The 22,152-nt window shown below is 30.4% G+C and overlaps 3 protein-coding genes and 1 non-coding gene across 4 annotated transcripts; 1 reads left to right on the top strand and 3 right to left on the bottom strand.

Moving 5' to 3' along the window:
• Window positions 1–3,771: 3,771 nt before the first annotated feature.
• Trnae-cuc lies at window positions 3,772–3,843 on the bottom strand. The gene has a single exon. It is a non-coding gene; the product is annotated as a tRNA-Glu (tRNA).
• A 5,708-nt stretch (window positions 3,844–9,551) lies between these two features.
• On the bottom strand, window positions 9,552–15,220 carry LOC124543691. Its single transcript, XM_047121956.1, has 13 exons — window positions 14,970–15,220; window positions 14,395–14,531; window positions 13,872–13,986; window positions 12,870–13,082; window positions 12,542–12,778; window positions 12,260–12,445; window positions 11,447–11,965; window positions 11,246–11,341; window positions 10,593–10,730; window positions 10,382–10,502; window positions 9,960–10,057; window positions 9,799–9,850; window positions 9,552–9,704 (listed from the first exon to the last, which is right to left on the bottom strand). The coding sequence occupies exons 1-13, from the start codon at window positions 15,144–15,146 to the stop codon at window positions 9,580–9,582; spliced, it is 2,214 nt and encodes a 737-aa protein (XP_046977912.1). The 5' UTR covers window positions 15,147–15,220; the 3' UTR covers window positions 9,552–9,579.
• Window positions 15,221–16,195: 975 nt separating this feature from the next.
• LOC124543811 (probable methylthioribulose-1-phosphate dehydratase) lies at window positions 16,196–18,936 on the top strand. Its single transcript, XM_047122115.1, has 6 exons — window positions 16,196–16,443; window positions 16,572–16,666; window positions 17,255–17,368; window positions 17,585–17,735; window positions 18,057–18,259; window positions 18,727–18,936. The coding sequence occupies exons 1-6, from the start codon at window positions 16,426–16,428 to the stop codon at window positions 18,827–18,829; spliced, it is 684 nt and encodes a 227-aa protein (XP_046978071.1). The 5' UTR covers window positions 16,196–16,425; the 3' UTR covers window positions 18,830–18,936.
• Window position 18,937: 1 nt separating this feature from the next.
• On the bottom strand, window positions 18,938–21,734 carry LOC124543810. Its single transcript, XM_047122114.1, has 4 exons — window positions 21,357–21,734; window positions 20,983–21,217; window positions 20,485–20,736; window positions 18,938–19,412 (listed from the first exon to the last, which is right to left on the bottom strand). Exons 1-4 carry the CDS (start codon window positions 21,582–21,584, stop codon window positions 18,943–18,945), a joined length of 1,185 nt encoding a protein of 394 aa, XP_046978070.1. The 5' UTR covers window positions 21,585–21,734; the 3' UTR covers window positions 18,938–18,942.
• Window positions 21,735–22,152: the final 418 nt, after the last annotated feature.

The raw sequence follows: 22,152 nt of genomic DNA, 5'->3' as shown, positions 1-22,152 counted from the left end.
AAAAACTGCTGAGTTTATTTAGCCGGTTCCTTATAGGTTTTGGACAATATGTAGTATAAGTATTGCTTCTAAATTCAATAAACGATTGAAACGGTTTGATTTGAACGAATGGAAAACTCTAAGATACCAACTTGTCAACAACAAAGCTTTGGCCGTTTCAGTCGAAATCAGGCACCTATAACTGAGTTAAATATTGTACAATTCAATTCAATTTCTATTGAAAGAAAAAAATACTAAAAATAAATCATCAATCATCATGTATAGAATATATAAAAAATAAACTAATTATAAAAAAAACGTATCATTCCTATTTTTACAAGAAAATGATTAATGTGAAACGATGAAAAAACGTTGAATGTTAACAAAAGTTAAACAAAAATAAATTGATTTCATCTGAAGAGCATTAAGATGCCAGACGCGAATATCTATGGAGGATTTTTAGCGAGACATGCTCAGACTTTGTCAGTTGTTTATTTAAATCTGAATCGTCTAGAGATCACATTCAACCTTATACAAGTTTAAAAAATCACATATTACCTATTGTTCGTGAATTCTGTCGCTGAATACAATTCGATTGAGAATTCATGGATTAAAGTTTAAAGTGAAACGATTTTGAACGCAATATTATACGTTAGATCCGACATAACATAACAAGTACCTCTTCGTATATTATGACAATAAGTAGGTTTTTGAATTAACAACGATTGTAAATAATTTAACACCTGGTTTGTCAGTAACATGAGACCGCATCTGGATATCTTTAAGACGAAAATCTTTAAAGTAGACATTCGATTCTAAATTATCAGCTATATAGTCTTGATACTTGAGAAGTAAATCAAAATCTGTAAATCATCGGAATTAACATATCTTGCTAACATACTTATATGCTGTATGTATCAATCAAATTTTAATACACAATACGTCTTTAACATAGGACACAGGGGGTATGTGCCCAGGGCCCTCGTCCAGAGAGGGCCTTGAGCACATTCCCATTAGATTGTACAACCAATCAGATTATAACAAATTTACGAAAATTACAGCACATTTTATTTGAAAGTACACTTAAGACCTGGCTATGAGCAAATTGTACAAGCTAGGAAATATCTACCAAAATATCATGGGCCCCTATATCATAGGTGCCTTGCCCAGCATAACTTAAGACGGCTGTGTACATACAATCCCCACAAGTTAAATAACTTTGTACTCTACTATCATAATACTTTACATCGTTATTTCAATTTATTCTACCCAACGTAGTGACGTTGAATATAAACATTTACAATACACATAGCCCAGTGATCGCTTCGCTCAATCAACTGTGAAACAGGTCAAGTTAATTAAACTCGCTCAGTCATATTTTTTAGATCACCTCTCAATGAATAGTAAATAAAAACGAGTATTCTAAATTCAAATTTTCCATTGTATGGATGACTGAAAAAAACTGTTGCTTGGTTATATATATTTTAGAACCAGAAGCAGGAAGTAGGTTAACCTTTAAAACAATTATCTTTAATTTAAAATAACAATCAATCTACCACAAAAGAAAAACATTTAGTCTACAACACAAATAACCATCAATAATCACATTACACCGTAATAATAATAATTGCAATTCTCAATGTGTCAACTACGAATCTCCCGCCTTTTTTTTTTAAAAAGGGAAGTTATCTGACTTGACGCTGATGTTGCTTGTTTATTCCAACAATATTTATTTTTTATAATTGTTCTAGAATTTTCCATATGAAAAAGGCTCTAAAGTCTAAGCCGACGGAAGAGATGTGTCACTTAAATGAATATTACCCGTCGAGGGATCCAGTTGTCAATAAGGATGCAACTTATAACAAGAGAATGAAAAATTGAATACTATAAGTTAATACATACATGTATACAACTATATACATATTTGAATGTACTTAATAAATAAATCAAATCGCAATTAGCGGATTCAAGATTATTTAAACAGCACTTACAATGAAATTGTGTAGAAAAATAAGAAAAAAACATAACCAAATATATTTAAACGGATACCTCATAAATAGTTACGTTTAATATTATAAACATAATAATTGATCACCATCGCCTTATATCATTGATACCATGACAGATGGCTAGTTTATTTTTCCATCTTACGATCGATCAAACAAATATTTTATATAAACAACATTTCGTCTGATAATAAAGATACTTTTCTATATCTGTATAATTTTTTTCATAGATATAAAAGGAAACTGCCAAATCACGGGCCCCTTAATTCGTTCACGAAAAGTTGGGCAAGATAACATACATTCAGAATGTCACTTAATCCTGCTTACAGTTCTGAAGGTTGAGCCAATTAAATGTTCAAGTTAAATCTCCCAAACATAAACATAAAACAAATTGTTTAAAACAAGAATGATGTTATAATAGAGAACAAGTAAAAATGGAAAATCCTGTATGTGACAAATATTATTTGTCATATTTTACTTATATTATGAAAGTAAGATCTCCTCCGGCAATTTTAGAATTATTAATAAAAATGTGGGTGTGTTTTTACTATTTCTAAACACAATAGCTTTATAATAGTAGTGAGTATGACATTAGGCATTTACTGTCCTATAAACTATTGTCATAATTTTTTAAATATACTTATTTAATTTTAATTGAAATAATAATATTTCGCAATCCTTTGATTTTTAGATCTGTTTTTTAAACTGAAATAACATTTTTATTAGGATGATTATTGATTCGTTCGTGGCACTCCCGTCACTTCCTCTCGGTGCGTGGTGTGGCGAGCTGGTACTGCCTGGCACGAGAAAAAACGGCGGTTGATTTTGAACGGGCAGTTAGGATTGAAAACAAAGTTCTAATATTGGCTGTAAAAGGGATTATTAATGAATATATATCGATTAGATAATTAATATAGTGATATAATCTAATGTTATGTAAGTTGTTTTAATATGATGTACTAAGTCACCCTTTTCTTATCAACAAAGGAACTTTATTATATGAGATAAAATAAAAAAAGATTATACATTCTAATACACCTCTGAAAGACTCATGTATAAAATTTAACTTCTTATATGCTAGTAATGTAAACATAATAAAATTATAGAAGTATATAGTGACTTATAATGTCTGTCAGGCGTAGACAAAGACCTATATCCCGTTAACGAGAAACATTTTCAGCTTAGTCTGCCAGACTCCATTTCGGATTAAGAGATATACATATATCAGAATTGTAAACGTGTATACTAGTTCCCCTCTTATACATCTATAACCTCAAAATAATTTCCAACGCACGTTTAAAATAGGCACAGTCGTGTGCATGTGTTAATCTTAACCGAAATTTGGAGGTTCAATTCCGGGAAAGCAATACTTATTTAGTATTTTTCATGTGCCTGTGTGTGTGATTTTTATCGTTAGTAAAAAAACTAAGTTTCAATTTAGCGATTTGTATAATATATAAATATACGGCTATTTTTGATAAATTCAATTATCAACGTAATAGATATCCCAAGATCGCAAGTTCATAAATCAATCCCCGGAAAAACTATCCGCTGTCGTGACGGCGCGAAATACCGAATACTGAAAGTTACATTATCTTGAAAATTTTTTGTTTACTTTCTAAAAATAGGAATAACATCGCGATATTTTCTTTATTTATTTACTCGAAAATTCTTTACGACTTTGAAATGTTAGTGCACATAATAATTATTAAAAATATATATATATTCAATAAATAAATAAAAATATATATTTATCATACTATATAGGTAAATTAAATAAAAAATATTCCGGTACCGGGAATCGAACCCGAGCCTCCTGGGTGAGAGCCAGGTATCCTAGCCACTAGACCATACCGGATGATACGATTTTATGTAAATATTGCGTATATTAATTGCCATAATTGAATATACTATAAATAAATTTAGTTTTAATTTCAAAATTGTTTTTCAATTTATACCAGAAAATAAAATTCAAATCGCTTTTACATAGAAAACAAATGTTACTTGAAGCAACATACTTGCTATTGACAGTAAATAACAAAATCACGTTCAAATCGCATATACAAAAGGCATAAAAAATAGAGTACCCGAAATTGTACAGTCTTCGAATACTAACACCACAACTTAACTCTTATGATAAAAGAAATAAAGTCGAAAATACTATAACGTAATACATCTATGTAGCTACCCTACAGTTTCATACAATTCGCACAAAGTTGTCTGATAAAGAAACAATTTGTATTCAATAAGCCTCGTGAGGGTGTAGAGATCTGGTATAGCGTTGGAGTTTTTACTCCACTATTCTCTCTGGAAACTGTGGCAACGAGAAATGTAGAATAATCCTGTGTTATTTTATATCCAGTTACTATAAAATTTTATGAAAGAGTTTCTTTTTTATTTTCTCCGATCCTCCCCGTGACCTATTTTGAAATACTATTTTATCTGTACTGTACATTTTTTTTTAACCTGCAATATTGTATTAATCCTCATAGATATAATAATAATAATATAGAATACGTTCCTAATTCGAACCGTTAACGGTCTAAATTAATTTAAATTTTAATTAAGTATTTAACAAACTTGTGTTGATAAAAAGACTGTTAGTGAATACTTGAATATTTAAATATTCCAATAAATTTTTACTGAGCACAAATATTACAAATCCTATATGAAAATTAAGTTAACTATTTATTTTAAAAACATATATTTTCTGTGTCTGAAACGTTACTCAAATGTTATACAGCACAAGCGATCAAGTAGTATCATTGTAAGTTACATGTCAAACTTTTCTTGCCTCGTCCGCGTCGAAGTTGAATATATATTATAGGACGCTTTTAACGTCTACGTCTAAACGGCCATGGTTTACGCTCTCGCGGCTACAATCGAATAGCGATCGATTGATGATGCCGTTAACATTAGTAAATGGAAGGAACATTTATAAATAAGTTATAATAATTACACTCTTGCCGTATTATGCTTAGGGGTAACGCAGCCGCTATCAATAGGTACTTTATTAGTGTTGCAAATCGGCGGAAAGTACCCAAAAATGTATTGGAGTAGCTTGGTAAGAATATTGATTTTAAAAGGGGAGAAAGTTCAGCCCAGCAGTGACATATTTATAGGTACTACTTTACTCCAATCTACCAAATAAAGCTTTGGTGTAAGCAGAGGCTAAATTTTTATTTCTCTCCCCTGCAGCTGAATCCGGCCTTGAGCCCGAGCAATTATTATAGGCACCAAGGACATAACACCTTTCTTCCTATGGTTTACGGCATATCAGCAGTTTTTAATGTTTCAAGACATTAAGGTATGATTAATGAGGATTTTTTTGAACTTCGAATCTGTAGTGTTTCGTGAAGATCTGTATTATCTGACATTAAATGTAACCTAAGGTAACCTGTAGGCTGTAGGTAGCCTTCATTAGTTAAATAAGAAGTGTCTTATCGTTTTGTATTTTCATGATAATTGAGCCTTTTTATTTTAGGTTATCCAGATAACGCATTTATGACCGTCTATCACATTTCTGATATTAACGATAAAACGCAATTGCGTATCATTAGCAAGCAATTAGGTCTAAAAACTATTTAAGTGTGATGTCATTTAATGAAATCTGTGAAATAAATCGTACACACAACAAAACAATCCAACAACAACCGAACAACAAAATAAATTCTAGCGTCCCTAATGCGCCACATTTAGCATTCGATACTCGATCAAACTCAAGTGCACTTGCATGCGAAGTTTAGCCATTATCCAAAGTTCCGCATGCACGCCGACTATCGTCTACATATCCTTTAAACATCATAAAACTCCTTAGAGGGATCTTGTACTGAAAATGTTGAATTAAGAAAAGAATTTATTAAAAAATTACGGCAAAAAAGGATATACGGCTCATACTTATCCAAGAAATTAAACCTAGGAATTTATAAATTTCGAAGGAGTTATTTTTGTATGGTTACTTAATTAAAAATTTCTGATTCTGATTATTGGAAAATATTAATCACGTAAACATAATATTTTCCTAATACACCCAGATTCAGTACACAAATTTATCCATACGCTCTAAAAATAAAGAACATTAAGAAAATTTTGCAATACTGCTATTAAATTCCTTATATTGATTACCAACTGTTGAATCTCAGAAGACTGTTTAATTACTTATTCTTGTAACTTATAATGGACTCGCTCATTTACCCAAAGCACGTGTTTTTATATACATTACTTCCCAGACCTTCTGAACTACTATTTCTATATTATAAAAAATATCCTTCAAGTCGCGAATTAAAAATCCAGTAGATGCTGAAATTTTCATTCGTGAAATTGCAGTATTAATAATTTAAAAAATTAAAATGGTTGAAATTTCGTTTGTACATATATATGTATGTACCACCAAATTGAAACGTTAATATTTGAAATATATAAAGAACTAATTGTCGTCCGAGGCTTCGCTCACTGTCTAATGGTTGGTCTTCAAGGGTTGTGAACAGTTATATAAACGGACAGAGCTACTTTCGCATCTTTGATATTAGTATACTTATTTGTCATCATCATTCAATACATCATTTAATATATAGAAATAATTCTCGGGTGACCTAGTTAAATAATAAAAATAACCACTCTCTCGCACCTAAGTACTTTCTACAGAACTGAGAAATTTTCTTTTTTAAATTGCTCGCGCGACGTACAGAATTGAATAAAGTAAGCATAATTCTTATCCTTCCGTCTAGACGACAATTTAGATGTGAAATGATGGCAACCTTTTGTTTCTACAGTTCACAAACTGCGATAGGAACCCACACAAATTGCATTCACTGTTGTAGCTCACAATTCACTTAAATGAAAAGTGTTGGACATAAATTTTTCGCTGAACAGTGTTCTGATAATTCATACCAGAGTTACAAAGAAACTTTGGCTATTCGTTGAACAGTTAAGAATTCAAGTCGAGGCTTGAAAAATACTGCAACTAATAAGTACATTTCTTGACAATTTTGATACTTTAAAATGAAAGAGTATAAAGTATTGTTTTATGACGATACATTTTAATGTATGACAACATAAATCTTATAGCTAACCTGCAATTTCAGACACATTAAGTTCAGATCATAATTCGAAATAAAAGTCTAAATATTATGAAGAAAAATTAAAATCTCTTAAAAAAGGAGGCAATTGAGGAGGAAAATGTTCTAAGGTGTCCCAGGAATGTTCATTCTCGTTACCTGTCTTTTTATCTCTCGTTATCTTTTGTAGACTATTTTTGCTATACGCTTTAATGGATTGTTCTTTATTATTACTGTCAGTATCTAAATGTTCGCTCGATATAGCCATATATTTATTAGGAATCTGAGAATAGCTACCATCAACAGCGTTTTTATAGTTTTCTTTTGAAAAAGTAACTCTACAACCACAAGGCGCAGTTGATGGTTGATATTTATTTCGGACGTCGCTCGAATGTTCAGGTGGTGTTTTAAGAAATTTAAATTCTGTATCGCTTAAATCCGATCTTTTACACATTAATTCACTGTTTCTCAAGCTGTTAGATGAGTTTTCTTTTGATTTTATACTAATATTCATGTTTTTATGGTCAGAATTTTCCCAACGCCATTGATTTGATTTATAACAGATATTTTTACAAACACATTTACTTTTATCACATAAGTTATCTTGGTCAGTACCATAGTTACAAGATGTTGCAATTTCTTTGCATACAAATTTTTTAGTTTCTGAAAAGTCTTTCTGATTTTTTTCTTTATTTAAGTCTGAACAATCAGATTTATCTTTTTTGTACAATTTTGAGTCACTCACAGACTTAATTAAAACGGGCAATTTGGTAACTTTCGAATTATCTCTAATATCTTCCTTTGGTATCGATTGAGATTTGATTAAGAGTTTATTTAAATCATTAGCTGTCATTACATAATTAGATGATATCGAATCTTTTTTAGTCAAAAGAGATTCTGCTTTGGACTTATCTACTAATACCTTAATGTTTCCAGATTCAGTTTTAATTAACAATACCTTATTTTTGTCATCTTTACTTTTATCTCTAAAATTTATTACGAAGTGCCCGGAATCAGTTTTCACAAATTCAGCAAATTGAACATTGTTATCTCCTTCATATTCTTTGATAGCTTGTTTGATATATATTTCAAATTCTTTGTCTAACACTATTTTAAAGTTGTCGGATGAAGTTTCTTTTATTGCAAATATTGTTTCCTTGTTGCTACTATCAACTCCTTGAAATTTTACTTCGTGCAAATTATTTTCCTTGTTTCCGTTATTATTATAATCTTTCGTATGTTCTGTGGTATCATGAATATTATATTTTTTTAAGCTACTTTTACTAGGATGACTAGAATTATCTTTAAAACCTTTATCAATTTCAGTGTGTCTTATTTCCCCATGTTCCTCATTCAGTGATTCTTTACTATATGTGTTATCAATGGTATCTTTAGTATCATGAATATTAAACTTTTTTAAGCTACTTTTACTAGGATGACTAGAATTATCTTTAAAACCTTTATCAATTTCGGTGTCTTTTATTTCCTCATGTTCCTCTTCCAGTGATTCTTTAATATATGCATTATCAAAGGACTTTTTGCGGATGGGCTTATATGCTTCAAGAGTTATATTACCAGATGGCGATTTTTTTGGTAAAAATATATGTTGATTATCAGCTATTGTAGCATCTGATTGCAAGCTAAATAATGGCTGACCAAACTTAGTTTCCATAGTTACAAATACATTAGTACCCTCTTGTAGGTGTTTTTTTATCTCTTCTACCATTGTTTTATTTAAGGCAATTTTTAAAAAATCGCCAGAGAAAGATTTAAGCATAATTGGATTATTATCAGTTAGATCGTATTTATCGTTAGGCATAACCTTTAATTGTTCATTTTTAACCAAACCCTCAACAACCACTTTGCTGTTATCTTTATCGTTTATTTTGTCTTTTACTGCTTTCAGTTGTTTGGTATCTGTAATTTAATAAAAAATGAAAAAAAAAAAACGTAACATGAATAGTAAATAATAAAATACCGTTCGATATGGGAGCACAAAACAAATGAAAGCAATATTATATATTTTTTATATTTACGATTTCGTTCTCTATTTCCTTATTTATATGGTCTAATAGATACAAGTGAGCACCAGAGTTTACATCGCGCTTGTGTACCAATGTATTTCTGGTGCAAATGAGTGATTTGATTTTGCACCCATCGCTAAATCCGATCTCGACGATCGACGATCAAACGGTTAAGTTAAATCTTTCTTAACCACTCAACAATATTCCTTTAAGCCTTTGATATCATAAATACTTAATTATAAGCTGGAATGAGCACCTTTTAAATAAAAGGATGTTTTTTCTTTCTTCTCTGATTTCTTTTACAATTTTTTCTATTCAGTTTTTTCATATTTTGTATTTATTTCACTTTACAATATATTCTCACGTAAATATTTGATGACATTTTTAATATAAAAATTACTTCTAAAGGTATGAACAATGTTTTAAAATAAAACTACTTCTAGTTCAATACCATTTATTTCATCCTTTGTTAAATAAAACAAAAACAGAGACCACACTGAATATTCTTCAAATTTAATTCTTAATATCAATAGAATCATTACTAATCATTGTATAACTCACTTTCTCTATTGGTATTACATCTGTATATCTACCCAAAACTTCTTCAATAATACGATCACGAGGACGACATCTTAAATCTAAAATAATTCAAATTCAAATCGAATTTAATCAAGTTTTTTTCATGTCTTTATTTTGTACTCCCATATTAATGAGGATTTAAGTATGACTAACCTTTCGAAGAAGCATGAGGGTTTGTTGACGAAAGGCCACTTTTAGATGGATCCTATGAGAAAAAAAGATAAATTATTAACCTAAAGAGTTGCAATGTTGTTAACCTAAAGAGATAATAATCATTGTAATAAACTATTTAAAAAAAAAAATAATGCATTTACCTCTTCTCTTAATATTTTTGGAGTTGAAAATGTTGACAGACCTTCCTGGCCCAGAACACATTGCGCTGCTCGCATATTTTTAAACTGACAAGTCGGTCCTAAAAAATATAAAAATAATTTATTAATTTTATGGACTGTCTTTGTATCATATGCTGAAAGAATAAACATAATGTGCGCCAAATATACTAAGTAGGCTGACTGGCAAATGTCCTACTTGATATTATAAAATCATCACCTCTAACACTTTGAAAACAAAGTTTCCCTTACCCCTATCATTGCATTGGCTTTGCCATACTTCACATCTTAACATAACAATACTAAGTATCACTGATTGGTGGAAAATATGCACTAAGTGAGTATAGTATAGTGAATAGTAATCATTTGGTAGTAATCATTTGGTTTGTTCAGAAATAATTTAATACCTTGACAAGGATTAGGTCGCCAAGATGCCACTTCGCTGCCAACAGAGTCCGGTAGTTCATGCATTGCACAGTCTGGACCACACGCTGCAGTTTCTTTATAGGGACACATAACGACTTCTCCCTAAGACGCGAAAGGCGAATATATTTTATTCTTACATAACTTTTGTATTTCAACTTCTTACAATACTATTCATTATGAATTTATACGTACCACATCTTCTTTATCTTCCGTTGTTGGTGGGCAACTCGTTGGTTGGTTTGGTGGTGGTGGAGCTTTTTTGGTACAAATACAATCTTTCGGTCCCTTTGGACAATTACATTCACTGTTACCCCAACGTCGACAAGGGTCCTAAAAATACGGAAAGAAAATTACCGATACTCTTAAATATCAAGATTCCTCAATATTGAAAAAAAAACATAAGAGATTTTTTTATTAAAGTTATTACTTTCGGGATATTTATCATGCTTCTATTTTATTAATTTTAAAATAAAAAACAGCACGAGAGAGCCTCTCGTGAACAAGACATTCGTATATAATGTCGAAACATCGAGCTCCACCACAAATAAAAAACATGGTAAATATCCCGAAATTAATAAGTTTAATAATAAAAATAATCATTTTAATTTAAAACCTTATGTAAGAGATTTATTTTGGTAATGTCAGTTACATTATTATAATGGCTGAAATAAAAAATATTAACAAAACTTAAACAATAATACATAGTTTACTACATTACATTCATGTAAGATTGGAAGAAAAAGAGTATATAAGATATATTAAATTAATTAGAATACTGTAACCACATAAAATTCTATTAAAGTTTTAAAAAGATCAGACGTTGTAGTAAATTCTGAAATGAATACCTTTTTAGATTCTGTCCCCTTATCAACTTTTGGCGGTTTTGTCACTTTAACTTGTTTTAGACAAAGCATCAGTTGCTTGTAAGTTTCACGGTCCATCTAGAGAACCATAAACATTATAAGTTATATTTTTGTCAAAACATTTTAATCGTAGAACAAATTACAGTCGTAACAATAAATATTCGTAGTTTATATATTTGTTACCTCGCATCTTGTCTTAACAGCTCCACCCACGATAGTCAGATTCAAATTCTTCTTAACGGTTGTCAAAATGAAATCCTGTAGAATTTTTCTCGTCTCTGCATTCAACTTTCCATTTCTACTTTTCTTTAAACAATTTAAAACTACGTCAGCCACTGCTTTTCCCGGCCCTGATTTCACTTGCCTCTCCAATACCGTATACATATTATCAAAAACATTATCCAAAAGTTTATGTTTTACCGTCGTACAAACACAATCAAGTGTATTATCTGGGACACAATGATCGCCGAGGTTTAAACAATCTCGTTCATTAACACACCTTGGACAATCTGTACAAAACCTCCTTATATCCATAGTGTCAGTGCATACATGACATCTTATACATTTAACTTTAAAATCAGCAATCTCCTTGTCTAGTGCTTTTATTTCTTCGTTAATAGATTCTTGTTTATTTTTGCATTTGTCTTTACATTGATCACAATTCTGTTTTAATAATTCAATTTCTAATATCAACGCTTCTTTCTGGAACATTACGTTAATACGTTTATATTATATTCCGTTTGTCTGTTATAATTATTAGGTATTAAAAATGTTATTAGGCTGTATAAACTTAATTGAATTTTAATAATGTTAATAAAATTTCTATATTATTTTTTAAAAACTATGTAGTTTAAAATGAGTTAAAATATTGTAATAACCCTGTTTACACTAGTTTCAAATTCAGTTAATCTAACCGATCATTTGAGACTATAATGACTTTGTTTACACTAGTTTCAAATTCAGTTAACGTAACCGATCATTTGAATGACCACTGACCTCTGCTTGCATATCTTCATATTCAAGTTTCTTTTGTAACAAAACTTTACACAACTTTTGAAGATCTTGTCTCGCTTCTTTTACGTAGTTGTCAGCTTCTTCTTCCTTTTTTACTTTATGCTGTTGCTCCTCTTTCAAAATTTTCTCTAACCGTGATACTTCTGCTTTTATATTAGTAATTCTTGCCTAAAATATTATTTCTTGTTTAATAAATAAATATCAATGATTTAAATAAAAGGACAGCAAGACATAAGTAATAAATATATAACTCATATAACTCACATTCGAAGATTGCTTTTTTGTACCAAATGATTTTTTCGCAACTTCTAAATCTTTTTTATTACTTTCGATGCGTTTTTTAAAATCTTCGATTTCCCCCTCAATACATTTAATATCGTTAGTTTTTTGGTTAATCCTCTCTATTATTTCTTGTTGACATTTATTGACATGGTCTATTTCGAATTCTAAATCCTTTTTGTTTTTACGCCATTTCATATTACTAGTCTCCACTTCTTTTAACTGAAAAGAGTTGCTATTATTTTCCCGAATTCTTGAATTTTAATTGAAGGTAATATTAACTTAAAATTAGTTTAGTATTTGATAATTATACCTGCTTCAATAATTCCTTTTGTCTATCTAAGGATTCCCCTATTTTATTCTTATATGTTTCTTCCATACAAGACCACATGCAATCAGCTTGTTTTAGCAACTGAACACCATCTTTCTCTCTCTGTTCTAAAACTTGAATTTGATCTTGCAATCGTTTTTGCGTTTCTAATAAATCGTTTACTTTACTTTGACATTTCTTCTCAAATGAAGCCGCCTTTGAATGGAAGTTTTAATTTTAAATGTCTTTTTTAAGAACACGTTTTTAATTTGATTACTATAATAACGTAATTGTATGACTGTATGTTTGCTTAAATGTTTTAATTTTACTATTATGTAGTCCTTTACGGTAAATGTGCAATAGACCGCAAAATTAAGGATAAGTGTTGGTGATAATTGTACTTATATCCTATCCCCCATAATAATTTGGAACTTATAAGAATATGATATTGTTATCATGTTTTAACCATATGATGTTATTTGGTGACAAGTAATCATGCAACATAAAACTAAATTAATCATACAAGCAAGAGTGATTGTTATATTGTGTTATATTTATTATACATATATGTCTTTCATTTTGACTTCACTGCAAATGTCTTTGGGGACAAAGTGTCCTCTACTTTTGAGAAGCAGTAGCTACTATATTGGTATATGATAAATGTGTGGTGCCTACAGAGTTCTATTAAAATAGAGAATGTTCTAGTACTATCATGATTTACAATTCATATTCAATTCAAATAACTTCAATAACCTCCAAAATTTATTGGACTTGGCCCATTGGACTGCCACCTCAGACATAATTGCAAAAGTCGATAAATGTACATTAGAAGATACCAAAAACTAACAGAGATTTGTTACTTTTTCAGGAGATAGAGCATTAGTGACAATTTGAGACCCCAATTTAAATACATTATATCCTATACCTTGACATGAAAAAATGAATAGTGTAATATTATACATAATACACTCATGAATACGATGCATACATTAAAAATTATGTTACCTGTTTCAAGTCACAAAGAACTTTATTCAGAGGTAATTCATTACTTGGTGTAGTAGATTTTGTTACGCAACAGACATTATTTTCAGAACTTTCCTTGCTTGGCTTACTCCGTGCACTACAAAGGATACCAATTTTCAATTTTATACCAATAGCGAATAGCTTAATCATGTATTGGTTAAATCACAACAAAATCAACAGCCTGTAAATTTCCCACTGTTGGGCTAAGGCCTCCTCTCTCTTTGAGGAATATATTCCACCACGCTGTTCCAATGCGGGTTGATGGAATACACATGTGGCAGAATTTCGAAGAAATTCGACACATACAGGTTTCCTATCGATGTTTTCTTTCACCGACGAGCACGAGATGAATTATAAAATCAAATTAAGCACATGAGAATTCAGTGGTGTTTGCCTCGATTTGAACCCGTAATAATCGGTTAAGATGCACGCGTTCTGGGCCATCTGACCATCTCGGTTAAAAAAATATACTTAATTATTTTTTTTTAATTAAAGTTCATCATACCTTTTACATTTAAAGCCATTATCTTGTTTTTTATCGTCGTTCCTTTTACAACATCCGGCCATATAACAATTGATGTCATGCGACCCAAATAAAGTACATCTCTGTGGATTTGCACACATACGCTGCTGCACAGCTTGCTGATACATACATAAAATAAAAGTCAGTTTTCAAAAAAATATTAGTAGTTAGTATTTATTTAGTTTTTATTACTAGTTAGTTTTGTTTATAAGGTAATAATTCAGAATAAGAAAAAATATATATTGAAAACGTCAAACTATTTTTAGACGATCATCCCTCCATAATGGAACATGCTTGCCGTTATGGACCCACCCCTATAACTATGTAAATATAAGCGGCGTGGTTATGCTACTTGTATATTCAAATTAACATGGTATTGCAATTAAACATACCCAAAGTGTACCAATAAGTGTAATCAATATTATAGAAAGAAAAAATATTTTCATAATATTTCTGTCAATTTACTAAATAAAAAGAAAACTATACCATTCATATTATCAGAGAAACATTTTCGAAATAACAATTGTTAGGTCGTTCCTGACAAATTAAATACTTACAGGTAGATTAACATCAGGATCCTCTTTAAGTATATCCCAGAAGTTGCATAGCAACCTGATACTAGGGTCCCCAGTTGAGCAGTCAGTATTAGGCCTCGATTCAGAAGTACCGAACTCTCTAACGAGTTCATCCAGCGCTTTATAGCGTCGACTTAAGCATTCTGGTATCTCTTGCATCTTATTTTTAATAATTTCGCATTTCAGATGTTTAAAATTAATGAAAATACTTAATTAGAAATAGTTCTTATAATATTTACGTCTGCCGTTTTATTCTATATATCCACAAACAGCTTAGAAGTTTCTCAAAATAATCAATGTATATTAATATACTCTAAAGGCAAAGATAATAATGTTTCCTAGTAGCTTTACTTTAGTCATATAAGATAAAAGAATATAGATGATGATGGCTTGTGATCTCAGACTTAATTTTTATTTGCTATTTTCTAACACTAAAATTTGGCGTGAGAGTTTGTAAGCTTGACTTATAGTAATGATTGACAATTAATTTTTGTCAAAAAGAAATAAGAAATTCAGTGGCCACTTAAAATGCATGTCCTTCTTATCACATTGGAATTATTCAAAATGGGTTATGTGGATTTTTTATTTACTAAAATCCCTTCGATGGTCATTCTTGAATCGGATGTGGGATTGTTTACATATCTTGTCTCGTGTGGTGCACGGTTGCAACTCAGCTAAGCTGGCCTAAAGAGTTAAATTGTAAATTACATTTTTACCGTTCATTATGATGTTAATCTACATTAAATGAGTACCTAAGAAATAGGGAATAAAATGGAACAGCCAGCCTTTGCCAAAAAAATATTTTAAAATACCTTGTAGATATATTTAAAAAAAAAATGTAACTTAGATATAAACAGTAAAATATGATGGAACGCATTAATACTCGTTAGCGTCAAACGGAATTAGAGTTAGACATCCAAATTCCAAAATTAGTTCAAAGGACGCTCTTCTCTATTATATTATTCTCATATACAAACATGTAAATCTAAATGAATAATAATAATTGTTAATTAATATAATAGTAAATATTAATTCTCGATAATACCGTGAGAGGCCAGGGCTTAAGAAAAATTTATTCAATTTTTTTTTGTTTGAAGATCTCATTTATATCACTTAATTCCTTACCACTTAGCTCACACATACTCCATAAACGTATAAGGTGTCAAACTGTCAAATTCAATGCACCATCAATACAAAAATAAACATTGTATTTCTGACAATTTAGCCGTCATTGTCAAGTATTTACTCAATAAATAATTGAGATACCCAATAATAATTATTACTATTATCATGCATAATATTACTTCTTTCTTTAATAAGAACTGAGTAATTAGATAAGACTTATCAGGCAAGTTCGTCTACACATTGATAACAATATTAGTAATGGTATTCTCTATTGCTTGAAATAAATACACGTTAAGATATTCACTCAGTTAAAATGACGGATTATGGACCTGTAAGTTAATTATAGTAATTCTACAATTAGAAATTTGTTATTTAAATATATCATTACATATTTCTACGTCTAGTCATAAAAGAGATTGTATTTTCTAAAATCCAAAAAAATAATCATTTTATACACAGGAACACCCGCGGAACTTGATTCCAGAGCTTTGCAAGCAGTTTTATCACTTAGGATGGGTAACCGGAACCGGTGGAGGAATATCTATCAAAGAAGGGTAGGTAGTACAAAAAATATATATACAAAATTGTTTAGTAACTTTATATATAGGTAAATATTTAGTAAAACATTATACATTTCTTAATATTCCACACGACTATTTAAATAAAACATTTGGAATAATTCTCTCCTGTTAATGTGATATTAATGTGAAGCTAGATATCTATCAAAGAAGGGTAGGTAGTACAAAAAAAATATACAAAATTGTTTACTAACTTTATATATAAATATTTAATAAAACATTATAGATTTCTTAATATGACATATGACTATTTAAAGAAATAATTTTAAAGAATTCTCTCCCGCTAATGTAAAATTAACATGAAGCTAGTTTGAATTAATATAAATCTATTATTAAAGTTTTGCTTCAACAGTTTCTGATGCAATGGTAACACAACCAAAATCTATGAATATTGGTGGATATTATATTGGATTCCCATTTGCATGCCGTCCTATAATTAGTACTTCTTTTTTGTGGAAATATAGCTGATGTATGTACTATTGTATACATTATGCCATATATCATCCTATTGTTTGTTGCCATAGAATAAAATTAACCTAAAATCATAATATTTTTATGTTTTAGGGATAAAATTTATATAGCGCCCTCAGGTGTCCAAAAGGAAAGAATGAAACCAGATGATTTATTTGTTCAGACCATAAATGATGAAGACTTGGAACTGCCACCTCCGGATAAAAAGTAAAAGTATTTAAGAATAGATCTTATAATTACAAAAACATAAATCTTTCAAAAAAGTCATCATAAATATATCAATCCTGTCAATAAATTTCAATAAAAATGACTAATAAAATGAAAAACAATGCTGAATGCAAAGTCTTTAAAATAAACAGTAAGGAATTAACAATTCTGCTAATATATTACACGGCTAATCAGAACCTTTTTTTACAATTTCAGGCTAAAGAAAAGTCAATGTACACCCCTATTCATGCTTGCGTACCGTGAACGCAATGCAGGAGCAGTCATACACACCCACTCACCACATGCAGTGAGGTGTACTCTGTTATATGACAAAGAATTTGTTATTACACACCAAGAGATGATTAAGGTATGCATGTTAAAAAACCATTCCAGATTACTTCTGATTATTAATTGTGTATTTTTTTCTGAATTTTGGTATAGATACCAAAACAGTTGTTTTGGTATCTATAAATTTGTGAATGTTTCCAATTAAAATAATAGAAGAAAATACAAAAACATTTTATAATTAAAAATAGAAAAATAAATTTCTGTTGATGCAAGTTTTACTTTTCATTATAATATGAAGTGGAATTCTCGATCACTGATGTGATATTATAGTGTTATTGGTAATAATTGATATACAAAAATATGACAAAAGTATCTAAGTGGATTTTATTACAAATTTCAGGGTATTAAAGACGCCAAGCTTGGACGATACCTTCGTTATGATGAGAAGCTAGTAGTTCCTATTATTGATAATACACCATTTGAAAAAGATCTGGCTGGCAGCTTAGGGGAAGCATTAAACAAGTATCCGGGAACAAGTGCTGTACTTGTTAGGCGACATGGTGTGTATGTATGGGGAGATACATGGCAACAAGCTAAAACTATGTAAGTATTACTTTCATTCCCTCTTGAAAACTCCTAGCTTAATGTATCAAGCTATTGTGAATATTAAAATATTCTTTTGTTAGCATTATACTGTTGACCTTAGTTTGACTCTGGCAAGCATTGTTTTTTCATAGATTTCAATTCTAGAATGGCAAGGTTCCACTGAAATTGTTTCTAATTTCTGTGTTTGTTATGGTTTGGTATTTTAGTGTATTGTTAATCAATGTTGCTCAACATGTCCCTAACACTATCAATTGTTGTTGACAACTTAAGTAACTAATAACAAAAACACTATGTAATTAACGAATGACACTAACATAGACATCTGTTAGGACAGAACTTAAGCATTAATTATTTAAAATGCTAATATTTATCATGTAGGTAATTATATTTAAGGTATAAGTGCTAATTTTATCATTAAAATATTTTTTTTTTAGCCAAATAATAATATGGTGTGCTATTTACAGGACTGAATGCTACGATTATCTGTTTGAAATGGCAGTCGAAATGAAAAAACTAGGCCTAGACCCGACCTTTAATCCGGAATCTGTCGAAAATGGCAAAAGTTGATATAATTATTCAACACAAATAAGTTTAGAGTAGATTAAATACTACAACTCGAATAAGAGATTCTAATATTTTTATAGAAAATTTTAATAAAATACATTTGAAGCAAGCATCTTTTATTTCTTATTATAGGAACAGTTATCACTTTTTGTCAACTCTGCGAAAATACTCTCCGAAACATCGCTAAAGCATTCGATTAGTTTCGTTTCTTTCGTCTCGTTTCCGCTTTTAAGAGTTCGTCTATTGATTCCATGTTTGCTTGTTGCGCATTTATTTGTAACCAAATTTTTTATTTCATCTAATTCCACTTTGGATAGAAGATTTTTGTCAGTAAAATTTTCCAGACCAGGAGCTTCCATTTTTGCCAATGCATACAACGCCATCAAATCTAAAGAGGTTTTTACCTTCCGAGCATATAATGCTTGTTTTCTTTTAAGGACTTTTTTTAAATCATCTAAATACGGCTTATTTTCAACGATCATACCATCTATAATTTCTATTTCCTTTTCGTCTAGTTTCGCTAAATCTTCATTGGTTACTTTGAAGTTACGTTTAACAGAAGACGGTATTATTGATACTGGAACATCTAAAATATTAAACTTGTGACGTCACTCAAAAAGTTATTAAAAAAATATCTATATCATTTACGTTCTGCTATATGGACATGCAGATTTCAAGTATATTTCAATAGATGAACTATTTTGACATAAAAAGACATGTCAGATAAAAACTAGAAGTAAATTTTAATTTGACATGGCTATTTTTATTACTATTATTATTATTTAGTTATTACAAGCGGGATATTGTTCATTGTAATTCGGTTTAGCTCAATATTTCGACGTTATCTACGAATGTCTTGTTCACGAGACTGAAGTTTGCGGGTAGATGTTGACGGCATTAGAAGTGTCCATATCGGACTACCTCCTTTCTCGTCCGTTTTTAATAACTTTAATAATAGATGTAACTTCTACTATTACACTAAGCGTACCACAGACATCTTTTGGCTGAACATTATATAACGACAAAAACCCGTGGCCATGTCTGCCAGTACACTTTTAATAATAATTATTTATTTATTTAGGACAATTACAGTCCACTTGTAAGTAACAATAGCAACTTAAAAACTATGTTAGTGTACTAATACTATAAAATATACAATGAAAACAATAATGAAATATACATAAAAATAAAAATAAAAGAATATATATTTCATTAGCCTTACTTGACTCACCACTACGCCAATAAATTGCTCTAGCATTGCATTGCATAGCATTTTGTTAGGACTGCGCCGCATGCTGTTGAGTAATGATGCGGTCCGCTTTCTTAAAATTGCGAAAAAGGTGTCGATACTCGCTTCGGTACGCTTTGCGGACGCACTACAGAAGCGCCGCAGTCCCAACAAAACCCTGAACCCGTTGTTATACTGCACTTTTAGTGCGTTCAGTGACTTTTTACTGTAGTTGGTCCACACGTGTAGAAAGTTTGACAGTACGACTTAAACAGTGTTATCATAACTTCCTTACAGCGCGCGAACCTGTGGGCCAGCATGTTACATCTGGCGGCTAGTGCCCTACGTTCGCGCTCTACAACGCAGACAGCGTTGTCTTAAAGAGTAACACTTAATCATATTAATGTTTAAGTCATAAACAGTAACGTACCTTGATCTGTATCGCTTTTTGGCTTTATAGAGAAGTAAGCTCTCAATACTTGTTTTGGAGCCTTGAATTTATTTGCCTTTCCACATGTTTCGAACACGTCGTATTCTATGCACACAATCTTTTCTTCTAGTTTTCTGAGTTCAACATTATTCTTCTTAAATTTTGAAAACTTTTCAATAATCACTTTTACTTGGGGTATTTCAGATATATAAATGTTTTCACTAGTATTAGTTGGGCCACTTAATATCTTAGCTACAAATTAAATTATCGAATAATTTTAGTGTTTTATTTTTATATTATCTTACATATAATCCTCACGAATGTCAATAAAATGAGGAATTACTTATTTATTTAAAATTCAAACATGTACTAATTGTTTCACAGAAAACAATTTCTCCTTTTAGGCGAAGATGATGATCATCGCATGGCAACATTTAATGAAACTATTTAATTCTTCATTTACCTACTTCACCTACTAAACAGTTACTTATATCTCACCTTTCTCAGCGCTGAGATATTCCTCAACGTCATCAACATTGTCTAAGCTCTGCCATTGAGATCCATCAGCTGTTACCACGTACGAGGGACTCCGTGGCCTCTGACTAACGTACTGCGAGCAATTTTCAACCTTATGTGTTACACCACAAAGCACTTTCTTTAATTCCTTTAATTGCTTGATTGTGTCAGGAATTGTCGGATCAAAATCATATTGTTGCAGGACTAAATTATTAAACTGTAAGCAGATTATATATTTAAGTACACTACTAAAATTTAAGTAGTAAACTACTAATATCAAGCATACTCTGCAATTGAGATACTTGATTATTTTTTTGGGAATTATTATAAGTATTGATCTTTTAAAGGAACCTTACTTGATCGTCAACTCCAGAACATTCTGTTGACTGTTCCACATCCTTGTAATCAGGAGTCACATAACAACATCTATTGGTCATAAGTTTGTCAGTTTTTAATACATGTCTCCTGCTTTTGGGGGGTAGAACCTCTTCAATATCATCTTTCTTTGAGTTTTCTCTTAGTGCACTATTGGTGTTGTAATTTTTAATAGCATTCCGAGCGTTTTTACGTTGATTTTGGTACATTTCGCCGTAAATGAATCATATTTTAAATATTATTACGTTTACATTTTACGAGAAATTTATATGAAAATGTGACATATTGTTATGGCAAGTGAAATCAATCGAGAGTAATATTTTTTTAAAACAAACCTGTGATATGATTGTATGAAATCAAATAGTTTATATATAACCTTGCTACAGAAGATGAAAGATTGTGAGTGACTAAAATATGGATCATACGACTGACACCAATACCAATGATACCTTACAATAGATATTTATGGAAATAATAAAATTATTAAACACATCATATGAGCATATAAGGTTGTTATCTATAACAAATACTCAAAATGAATATTTAAAATATATAGGAATAAATAAATTATAAATAATAGCCGAAGAAAGACCACAGTAGCGTGCACTTGGAGAGGCCTATGTCCAGCAGTGGACAAAACCAGGCTCCTGATGATGATGATAAATAAATTAAAATGCTTTAGCTAACACGGCGCTTAATTTTATTTTATTACTAATAAAACAAAATTAAGCTGTATAGTATTGTATTATTACTACATTTTTTTTGGTTATTTATAGT

Source organism: Vanessa cardui, chromosome 3, assembly GCF_905220365.1.
Source record: "Vanessa cardui chromosome 3, ilVanCard2.1, whole genome shotgun sequence".
NCBI lineage: Eukaryota > Metazoa > Arthropoda > Insecta > Lepidoptera > Nymphalidae > Vanessa > Vanessa cardui.
Note: the sequence above shows the minus strand (reverse complement) of the source record. Positions and strands in the feature narration are given on the sequence as shown.